The 12,173-nt window shown below is 28.8% G+C and overlaps 1 protein-coding gene across 1 annotated transcript in view; it reads left to right on the top strand.

Annotated features, from left to right (window-relative positions):
• Nucleotides 1-12,173, top strand: part of LOC123292739 (eIF-2-alpha kinase GCN2) — a 31,360-nt gene that overhangs the window by 18,241 nt on the left and 946 nt on the right. Inside the window, exons 18-23 of the mRNA XM_044873453.1 lie at nt 7,431-7,767; nt 8,210-8,440; nt 9,836-9,993; nt 10,493-10,676; nt 11,150-11,313; nt 11,800-12,052. Coding sequence (XP_044729388.1) covers nt 7,431-7,767; nt 8,210-8,440; nt 9,836-9,993; nt 10,493-10,676; nt 11,150-11,313; nt 11,800-12,052 — 1,327 coding nt within the window. The remainder of the gene's footprint in view (nt 1-7,430; nt 7,768-8,209; nt 8,441-9,835; nt 9,994-10,492; nt 10,677-11,149; nt 11,314-11,799; nt 12,053-12,173) is intronic.

Here is a 12,173-nt window from a genome sequence, read left to right as displayed (position 1 = left end):
CATAAAAACACATCTCTAACTAGCTCTTGACCTGCTCATCTTCATATTTTTAATTTCCTTGTAAATTCAAAGCATTCAATATAATGTAATCCAATCTCCAAAGTTGCCATATTATTAGATGCTTAACCCGTAAAAATTCTAGATATATTTTATGAAATACCATGGTTTACAAGTCCTCAAACGAGCAACAATCTCACTCAAATTATTTATCGCAACAGCAGCAACAAAATTGTCTCATTTTAAGTTTAAATTTACCACAACAGATATCTGCCGTATATAATCTATCGATTCTCTCACAATCGTCTCCATATTTTTCAACTGAAGTTAAACCTTTTGTTACTGTTTCCTTAACGGGAGGTATGATATTCATCGCTTTGTTTTCGTTATCGGTTTTTTTTTTCAAGTAAAAGTTCTCCAAATTTTCCAAAACCTGAAAACTGTTGAACCCCACCATCGGCTGTGAGAAGGACTGTTTCGGCTCTTTCTGCTTCTTTATTTATAATTCTAGCAACCCTTGCAAATTGTTTTTGGACTGCTTTTATATCTTTATATTCGACAGCTATCATTTTTTTTCAACCATCTCATTAACTGTAGTATTTAAGTATTCGAGTGCAGCTTTTTTCATTACATTATTTCCTACACCATATTTTTTTATTAACTTATTGCCTGTTTTACTAAATTCGCCATTCAAGTCTTTGACTAAATTTTTACACAACTTTTCTTTTGCTTGATCGGCATTTTTATTCCCTGCTGATGAAATTTTACTAGACATTATTTACAAAATATAAATAGTTAAAATAATTTTTTCGTATACCAATTTTTTTACGATTTGTGATATTTCTGATTTGATTTGATTTTGCAAAGAAATATTAATGTTAAAAAATAAATCTGATGTTTAATACAAAAGACTAAATATAAATAAAAAGCCACATGTCAAGTTTTTAAATTTTATTGTTAATAATAATTAGTCCAATCGTATTCGCCAAAAAAGTACCAATTAGCAAAAAATCCGAGACTTGAAATTTTTGTATGCCAATGCAACTTGAGATTCATATGGTCGCCCAGAGCGTAAAAATGTGGAGCATATTTCATACTGTATGATATTTCAGAGTAGATAATATACAGACTCAATTAATGCGCTAGGATTATTGTTGATATAGGCTGCTTACAGCTGACAACAAAAGTCGAAGTCAGTATAAAAAACCTTTTCTATTTGAAATTTTTGAATTTTACTTACTTCATTTCGTATCGTTTGAAATTGCCACTAAATTTAAATTCAGAGTTTCTACAGAAAGAAAACATAGGATGCCATTCCCCATATGGCTCGAAATCCCCATATGGCCGGCAACTTGGCTTTGGCTTATATGTTGTTCCTGAATAGTGTGGATAACGCTCTACCACGTATAACACACCTCAAAATAAGTTGATTTATCTAAACTTACCTTAGTAAAAAGTTGCTCTAGGGGCTATGAAACAGATTTATAACACACCCTGAACCTCCACGTTGCATTCGATACAGCGCATAAGTCATCAATACGAAAACAAGAATAAACCAAATTTCCAAAAACAAATGCTTCAATTCTGGATTTTCCAAGTACCTGTTATTGTATATAGGTACAAAATGTATCAATAAAGTTCATACAAACTTGTGATCAAATGACTTGATAAATTTTTTGTCTTATAATTTATACATTTCAAATACAATGCGGCTATCATCAGTGTGAATTGGCTAATCGTAATTATTATCCTGAGAGATATATTTTGTAATGAAGTAGACAGTTGGTCCCACCTACTTTTATTTTTAGACTAAAGATAAATCAGGTTATTACCCCTGATATAATATAGGTATTAAAATTAGTTCAGGTTGTCTTATTTTCGGTCGATTGTAAATACATAGAACTATAATACTAATGTTAGCCAAAATGGTATAAACCATCTACATTGTGTTAAACCTTGAAAACACTTGAAATCCAAGTGTTTTTCTAAAAAACTAGATATGAAATTTGAATATAATACTAATGAAATGAAGTAAAATAGAAAATGCATAATTCAGATAAAGGCGACAAGCGCTCATAGCTTTATAATTAAGTAGTAGATAGACATTGTTTGTTTAATGTATTTTTTATCCCCTTTTTTAGTAGTGAGTGGACAAAAGTAAAAGACGTGGTCATTTTCAAAATCAGATGCTGTACTAGTAATAGACAACGGATTTTAGTGTATGGTTAAAGTCTGAGACAATTGCATGATCGTCCGACTTATCCGAAATAGGTGTTATTTGTTTATCGTGTGTATTTGTGCATCATAGATTCCAGAAAATCTGTTCAGTTTAGAGAGCTTCGTAGTAAAAAATTTTCTTTCGGGTTTTGAAAGCTTTGCTTATCTCCATTGCCCCTCCAAATTGGGATAGAACGTAGAAAATTTGTATGTAATTCAGATAATATCTAAGAAGTGCCTATTGGGACTGTCAATAACCCTCAAATAATATAAACATTTGGTGTATATTTTTTTAATTGACATGATTAAATAAATACATGTCAAACATAATTTAATTTGATTTATTAAACTTATATCAACTGAATAGTTGACATTCAGATTCAGTTATTTATTCAACTCAATTTATTCAGTTGAATAAAGTGAGGCGAGTCTACGCTAGGTATTACCAATGTCGTATTTTATAAGGTACGTAAAATGCCTTGTTTGATAATAATTTGAGCTAGGCTGGAAATTTTAATTTACTTTGTTTAAACTTGCAATACGACACTACATTTAATAAATTTCGTATTTTATAGCTTTAGATTATACTACAATTTATTATCAAACCAGTTCAGCAAACTTCTTATAAAACAAATTCTTTCTATTTTTTATTCCAAATAAATTGATGGATAGTAATAATACTAGTAAGTTTATCGCTGTTTATTAACACACAGTGTCGCTTGTCATAGTGTATTCAGATGTACAAACAGTTCACTATTTTCTTTACCCATTTGTATTATCAACAAATAAACCATGACAAGTTATTTAAAACAACACAACTTTTTTATAATTTTCGCTCCAAAACCAGTTTGTAAATGTTTTTGATCAAATTTATCTATCGTTTCACCATATTTATCAACTAACGTTTGACCCTTCTTCAAAGATGCTTCTATATTTCCTAAAACTCCAATATCGCCGACCGGTGTCATTCTTAAAATTGCTCCTAATCTTTTAATTATTTCATCGACTTTTTTTGCTTCTTTGAGTATAGACTTAGAGAGAGATGAGTATTGTTTTTTCACCTTATTGGGGTCAGGATCTTTAACATTTTCTATTTTCTTTTTGACCTCTTCATTGATTGTATCATTAAATGTTTCAATTGTTTTTCTTGTGACTGTTGAATGGCCATAATCTTGTAGTAACTTATCACCAGTACTTTTAAATTCATTGTTCACATCGCTAACTAACTCTCGATATAACTCCTTCTTTCTATCCTCTACTCTCTCTGTTGAAGATGTAGCCATAGTTTTTACAAAATCTCGTTTAATTAGTACATATAAATTTTTATGGATGCCCAAAAATTTTTCTTTTTAATACATGTTTTACGACTTTCGATATGATTAGAATTTAATTTTTTGTATACAAAATTAATTTGATATTTAAAACAAGAAAATAAAAAGTCATTTGTTTATGATAAGAAATTTATTTTTTAATTGTTTTCTGCAGTATTTAACACTTACTGTCTTATAACAAGCTCATTGCGTACCTTTTAAAATAGAACTGGCAATGCCTATCTTTTTTATTATATTAATATTATTATCATTACTTTTAGTTGGATGTTTCAAATTGACAAATAACACTGACAGCTTTTATATGATGTTAGGCCAATCAAATAAAATCAATAAAAATTCACTTTTGAATTTTATATTTTATTTTGGTTACTGATAATTATCATCGATTTTGTTTTTTAAACATGTAACATAGTGTAGCATGTAGTGTGAGAACGCAAAATTTCCTGGCGGAAGTTTTTTACTTGATTCGCAAGTCCTCAAAGAGGATCGAATTCAGGACCCACAATAAAAATATTTAGCTAGATTATACAATTATTAATTAGCTAATTAATAATAATTATATAATCTAGCTAAATATTTTTATTGTGGGTCCTGAGGGGGATACATTTTAACAAAATACATAGTACAACCCACAGAAATGCTCATCTTAATTTGAATAATGGATTTTTTGCTTACTAATGCTAAACGATTCTAAGATAGCATCTAAATGCCAAAATTGATCAAGGAAATTTTCGAAAATTAGTTTACTTCGAGAGGAATATCCAATTTCGATATTGTATACAAAAATTTTATTTTATTATTGAAATAAACCAATTTCCGAAAATTTCTTTGGTAAAATTTATCATGTAGATGATGCTACCTGAGATGATGGTATTTGCATGAATAATTGAGGAGCTGATAATTGATAAATGAAATTATCAGCGGAAAGGGTGGTAAAACACACATATCAGATTATAATGAGCTCTATAGCCTAAGTGTGTCCTTTGTGGACAGCCAATATAACCTAACCTAACATAGATTACGTACAAAAATTTTAAGGTCATTTGGAAGAACATTACTTGGAAGGAAATAATACTATAGGACTCCAAAAATTGTAATTTTAAAATTTCATGTCTAACATTAGAATAAGAGCGCAGTTTTTTTTTCTTTTACGGCAAATGATGGTAGTTAGAAACAACTGAAAAATAGCATTAAATAACTCGAAATTTCTGTGCTTTGATTTTTTCTTTTAATATGAGTAATCAGTTTTTCTTGATAAGCCGTAAAATGGCAGTAAATGAAAAACGTAAGAAGGTACCATCGAAAATAGCACGAAATTATTCTACAATTATTTTTCCTAGCGAGGCATAACATAATTCCTAGCAAAAAGGAAAACCTCAATTTTCTGTAAAATTTTGGACTCCTCTAACAGCTTAAAAAAATTATTAAACAGTCCAAAGATAGTTCAAAATGCTTATACAATTTAAAAACAGTTGCTTTTTAAAAAGTAGTGCTTAAATTTTTTAAACTGGAAAGCATTTGAAAAATTTTTATTGTAAACCTAAAAAAATTTGGGTATTTAGTTCGGTTTGCCTTCCTATTTCGCAAATATGTTTTACTTAATATCTCTTTTGTTATACAATTTTGACCTGGTTTGAGTAATAAGTGGATAAAATTAGGGGAAAATGTGACTTTTGGAAACTTCTTGATAATTTTATCTTAATAAAATTTTGCATTAGGTTTAGAACTTTAGTACTTTAGTAGTAGAAACCCTACTGATGAATTGGGAGTGACACCAGAACATTTTGTTAAGCCTCCCTCGCTTGGATTAAAAAAAGAGTTACCACCATCTTGAAATTTATATGTATCGCTAATATTGATTTTACATGAAAAATAATTAGGAAATTATTGATTGAGAATATTGTTTTCAACAACTTGGAAAATATTTGTTTGATTTTACAACTATAACTTCATTTACTATATGTTTCACAATTAATTGATACTTTTCTTCTAAAGCGAAAGTCTTATGTCTACCATTCAAACCATCATTTTCGAAATTTCAAACAAAAATTGTTTTAAACTTTGTGTTTAATATTTCCTGTAAAACGAATATGACAATCATCTTTTATGGATTCCGAAGTGTAATGGGAAGCAGCATCTCCAACCACAGATCATAGGAGATATTACTCTACTGTAGCTTGTATGGGAAGAATGAAGGAGTTGAATAAAAATTATAAACACGTAGCAATGTTTCATTCTTTGGAAGCATTTTCTTATATTTACTGTTTATATTTAAAACAGTTTTGTTGTAACTTTTTCACTAATTTAAGTAATTTTTTAATCATCAATATTTCTTTGCAATTTTCTACTTTTAACAAACAACATATGATGGAATATCAATATTTGTCCAACCATTCCTCTTATCAACCTCCAAAACCAAACGCTCTCCTAATTTTTTCAAACCAACTGGATGGCGTAATTGCAGTATCTAATTTCTCCATATTCTCCACATATTTCTCAAGTAACGTTTGACACCTTTTTATTGTATGCTCAACAGATGTTTTAACAGAATTTTCCTCGGCCAATTCTTTTCTCTTTTTTGAAATATATTCTGCTCCTTTGAGTACTTTATCAACTTTGGCTGCTTCTTTGTTTATATTTTCTGAAAGTGTTTTAAACTGTTTTTGCACTCGTCTCGTATCATAATAGTGAACTTCGTCCATCTTTTTTCCTACTTGACACTCGATAGATTCATTCAATTTTTTAAGGACTGTTTCTCGCATAGATGTTTTACCATATTTTTTGACTAATTTATCACCATTCTGTTTAAATTCTCTTCTTATACCTTGAACTAATTCTCTAAACAATTTTTCTTTTGCTACATCAACAGATTTATCTAATTTTGCATTTGTTTTTGATTGTTGGGTCGCTTTTGGTGGTGTTTGCGTTTTTGAAGCCATTTTTGCAAAACAATTTCCCAGTTTTTTTTTATCAATATTTTTTACAAAGTAATGATCTTGTTAAAAAATAAGTTTTTATAAAACAAAGATCAAAAATGAAATTTTTAATTATTTTACATTATAATTTTGACATGTTTGAAGTATAAAACAATAATAAAAATAAAAGTCCATCTGTCACGCTTTTAAATGTTATGATTTTAGTAATTTATTATAGTTTAAGATATGGCGCGTCTCAAAATCTCTGAACTCTAACTTTCTACCGCGTGGTAAATAAGCTCCTGAGTCGATGTGGAACATTTTCTCTCGTAGAAAATATATATATATATATATATATATATATATATATATATATATATATATATATATAATGCCAGAGCGGACATTTTCAGTGGTATAGATAAAGGTCGCAGATTCTAAAAATGACATCCTCCGCATAATATCCCCATTACGTATTCATTTTTTGCAAAATGAAAAAAAAATTTTTGATAAGTATTATTTATTTATCACAATGAACTGAACAGTTATGTTTTCTTACAAATTATCAAAAAAATGTTTCGGATTTATACATAATTTTATAGTAAGAGAGCTAGTGAATCATCTGACTTAAACCGTTTTCCTCAAAGCTGGAAAATTTTTAAATGATGCTTTATTATTTTATCACTTAAGAGTGTACCGTTGTTATCTGGTTAAAATTACGACTCAATCAAAAATCCTGTGTAGTCTTTAGGATCCCCTATTATTCCCCTTGAATTCCTCAAAATTTCAATTTTTTCGAGTTTCAAATGAGTGTAGCAAGAAAACATGACGTGTGCAGTTTTTTAATTTTAGATCTGTGATTTTAGCTGTAATATTTAATGATAATGTAATAATGACAATATAATCAAATGGAATTCGCGTACGAAGTTGCTAGTATAAAAATAATTAATTAAAAGGTTTTTGATTCCAGGGTACCATTTGCACGCTACGTTGCACGTAATAGTATAAACTTATTTAAACGTTACTCAATTGAACGTGTCTATAGAGAACGTAAAATCTTGGGTTTTCAACCACGTGAATTATATGAATGTGCATTTGATATAATTACACCCAATTCTGGCAATTTAATTGCTGAAGCTGAATTATTATCAATTGTATATGAATTAATACAAGAATTTCCAACGTTGCGTAGTAAAAACTTTTCGATACGATTAAATCATACATCATTATTACGTGCTGTATTATTACATAGCGGTATTGAGAAAGAAAAACATAACGATATTTATTCAATATTAGCAGATGCACGGGTAAGTACTTACATTTATTTTAGTAATATCTTTAATTTTATTTTTATTTTAACTAATGTATCGAACAACCAAACAAAGGGTTTTTACAGAATAATAAATTTTTTGTTCAGATGAATATTACGCGAAAAATGTATAATCTCGAAAAGTACAAAAATTGTTCCTCTTTTCATTTCCAACCATACATTTTAAAAATCTGTAAAAATTATATAGATAGTACTTAGTACTTGATAAAGGCAAAGGAAGTCTTAATTAAAAATTTTTAATCTTTCGTGAAATATTCAACCGAGAAAACCCTAAATATTTTATTTCATTTTCAACAATATTCCGCATGATCAGGAGGATAAAAATAAAATTGTTTTCTCTTGGTTTTAATATTTAATTGATTACTACTTAGTACCGTTAAACTACGGAATTGTTAAATTTGTAAAATTTTTTTTAACAGGATGGAAAATTATCCAAATTTCAAGTACAAACACATTTAATTAGTTTATGTTTAACTGATCAAGCGATGCTACATGTTGTATCATTAATGGATTCGGAAATGACATTGAAAAATGCAACAACACATTTGCGTGGTTTATTGAAACGTAAAGGTGAAGTTGGGATCTTAGCGAAACAAGGTTTAAATGATTTAGAAACAATTATACAAAATACCGAAAATTTAGGAGTTAAGGTTAGTTTTATTTAAGTATTTTTATTCATCACCTTGCTTACTTTTTATTTTTCCCTAGAATGCTGTCTGAGGAGTGTCGGAGTGTAGAGAGGTTTTTTTCTCGAAACGGTAATGGTATTCATATCTGTATCGCTAGTTTTCGTAAACCATTTTATAATATGAATATAATCCTTCTTTAGCTCATACTGTCAATTTGGAAATTTTTCTAAGCAGGCGTATTGGCAATATTCACACAAATGTCCTTTTTTTTTTCAAAATTTCAACACCCTGTATCTAGAAAAGGACGTTTTTCCGACTTGTGTATTAAGCGTATTAAGAAATTGTTATTATTTCCTATATATCAGACATTCCCAAAACTCCTTAAATAGTGTTCTAGGATATATATCTAACCAATAAACAAGTGAAAATAAACAACTGACTTAGTTAATTGTTGAAAAATCCTGCATAGACATAATTGATCATCAGTGTGTTCATAGTTATTAATAAATTAGAAAAGATTAAAAACCCAACCCATTTATGGCGGCTTTTCGGCAGCCATTTGCTACAATTTTTAAAAATTTTCGAAAAATATTAAAAAACATTTTGTTTTTTTAAATCTTTTACATGTATTACAAGTTGAAGTCATCTACGAATTTTCTACTCTGTATCTTTTATAGTTTTGGAGAAAATGACACCAAAATTTGTCCTAATTAGGACGCAAATTAAAAATATATTAGTTCGACCGTCACATGACTAGTCAAGTTAGCAACTAATTTATATTCATTGAATTTAAATCTAAATAATATTAGCATCACGTAAATAAATATTTTTTAATGATTTAAAAATATCGTTAAAGATAAAATTTATATGTTGTTTTAAACGTTAAAAACGTCAAAAAGTTTTTTATGTTTTCTTTATGGAAAGCGTTGTAAGGTAATGTTTTTTTACATAAACAGAATCTGTGATAAATTTTCTTTATGATGAAAACTTTTTGGAGCTCAATCACAAATTAATTTTTATACAATTAACATTATTGTGAGTTCTTCCATATTAAGGTACTGTGTTAAAAATCACATTTTTAAAATGAAATAATTCACAATTTTGTGCCGCAAGAGGCACCAAAACTGTGTTTATTGTGATCAAGGGACTTTGAACTATCATTTACCGCAAAAAAATAACATTCACCGTACTTGCTCAAATAGGCGAACTACTTTAAGTAAAAAAATTGCTTGGTTTTTACAAATTTTCTAATTCATTAAAAATAAGGCAAGCACTGATATTCAACATTGTCTCTACAGGGTATTTTTCAACAATTAGTTCAGTCAATTGCATATTTTCACTTTTTTAAATAAAAATTGATAATACTATATGTATATGTGGTTAGTTGTTTCAAATATTTATTTAATCTATTTACAGTGTAATATTGTAATTGCACCAGGCCTTGTGTACAATGTACATCAATACTCAGGAATGATGTGTCAATTTGTTTGTGAATTAAAAAAGAAACGTAGAAAAGGTGGTATGGAAGTATTAGCTGCTGGTGGACGTTATGATGCTATGCTAAATAATTTTAGGTAAGTTCAAACAACAATACAGCCAAACAGATTTATCAACTAAAAAAAATGAAAAAAGGAATTGCCAAGTATTTTAAAATCCCACAACTATTTGAAAACAAACACAAATTTAAGATAAATCGTCATGAAAATGACCTATTAGAAGCCTATTATGTCAGATATAAAAGCCAGATCAAATAAGCAATAAAACATTTCACGACTTTTAGTATATTTTTTAAGATATTCCCAAAAATAACCAACTCTAACAGCGGGCGTAAGTGAAAAAAGTTTAATCCCAATGTTATTCACAAAACGATTCTACCCATAAAATTTTCGGATTAAAATTATTATTTTTGTCCACTCTATAGAATAGAGTATTTTTGAATGGACCTTTAGAAATAGAACAAAAGTCTGCCAACGATTTTTGTGAAATCTTTTTTCAATTTTTAACAATAATAGCATGAAGAAAATATGAATAATTTTATCTAAATTTTGACCTCTTCTCAATTGTTGTTTATAGATCAATATTAGGTCGAACAGGTATGTTGTCACGTGATGTACATCAATCTGGCGCTGGCATTTCAATATCTTTAGATAAACTAGTTCAAGCTTTACAAGAGGAACAACATGATACTGATAATAATAATATTGATGTGTTAGTCTGCGCGATTGGTTCAAAACCAATGATCAAAGAAAAATGTACGGTAAGTTCAACTTTACTTCTACTCTAATCTATGGCCTACGCCCGAATAGTCGCCTAGTCACCTATTAAGCATATTTATAATTTAAACTCTAGTTTGCTTTAATAGTCTTACTATCCTCAGTCACTAATTATTTTGGCAAAAACCATTCCGGAACAATTGCATTTAAGGTAAATCTAGTGATCATGTAATAAAACCTAGTGAACTTCAGCTGCAGCAACAGGGATCGGTTAGGAAATCGCAGTCATTTATTTACATTCAAAAGAAAACCTTTGTGAAATTATTCCTTTCTGAGTTTCCCAGTTTTACTTTGGCAATAAAATTCAGAAAGTGATTTGAGAGCAGTTACTTGATTTTTGCCTTAATTTATTAAGTAATTAAGGATTTTTGTTTTTTTGTATTTCTGGGCCTTAATTATCTAAAAAAATATCTCCAACTTGTAAAATTATTAATTTGAAATTTTATTATTTGTGAAGGTGTTAAGAGATTTATGGTCAGCTGGTATACGATGCAGTTTAATAGATACAAATAGTTTGGATGAGATTGAAGAACAAAGTCGAGAATTGAATGTAACACATAGCATTATTTTAAAAGAAAATGAACAAGGTTCAGTATTAATACGCAGTTGGGAACGGGATAGGTAATTTTTATTTTATTATTAATTTTAAAATATATTTATTTTTTTTTAATTCGCAAGATGACGAAGTAGTTGTGGTAGTCCAAGCCCTAGGAATCGGTAGTCTTACGAAAGTTTAATAAAAAAACATCTTCCTACAAAATTTTCCAACTTATCGGTTAAATCCAACTTCCCTGTATACCATGTTCAAAAATAAGAGAGATGTTGTATTGGAAATAATGTCATTTGACCCAGTATCTCTCTCATTTCTGGTATACAGATGGTATACAGGATGGTTGATTTTAATCGAGTTGGAAAATTTTGTAAGAAAATGTTTTATTAAAATACCGTAAGACTGTCGATTACTAGCTCTTGGAGTACTCCATTTTCTTTTTTTTATCTTGAAACTTAAATGATCTATTGAGATATTTTTTTTATTGGAATTCAAATCATAAAGCTACTTTCTCGATCTTTACAAACGCACTAAAGTTGTATTGTTTAATTATTTAGATTTCAAGAACGTAAAGTGTCTACATCTGATATTATTGAATTTATGCAACGTTTATTAAAAACATGGAATGATTCAAATTCTACAGATTCCTCACTAGCCAATAATATGTTATCTAGATCTGAAAGTCGTACATCGTCCATAAGCAGTAACAGTAATGATGTATCACCGGCAAATGTTTTACCGAACACAATTGTACGATTTATTACCACTGAGAAATTAGCATCAAATGCAAGACGAAGATATGAAAACCAAGTAAGAACATATCACATATTATAATACAAATTATTATTCATACCCAGAAGGATATTTACAACCATTCTTGTTTGTTTGGAGATTGGGTTTAGACCTCTAAAATAGAAGAAATTCCGGGAGA

Source organism: Chrysoperla carnea, chromosome 2, assembly GCF_905475395.1.
Source record: "Chrysoperla carnea chromosome 2, inChrCarn1.1, whole genome shotgun sequence".
Taxonomy (NCBI): domain Eukaryota; kingdom Metazoa; phylum Arthropoda; class Insecta; order Neuroptera; family Chrysopidae; genus Chrysoperla; species Chrysoperla carnea.
The sequence above is the reverse complement of the archived record's forward strand: the minus strand, read 5'-3'. Positions and strand labels throughout refer to the sequence as shown.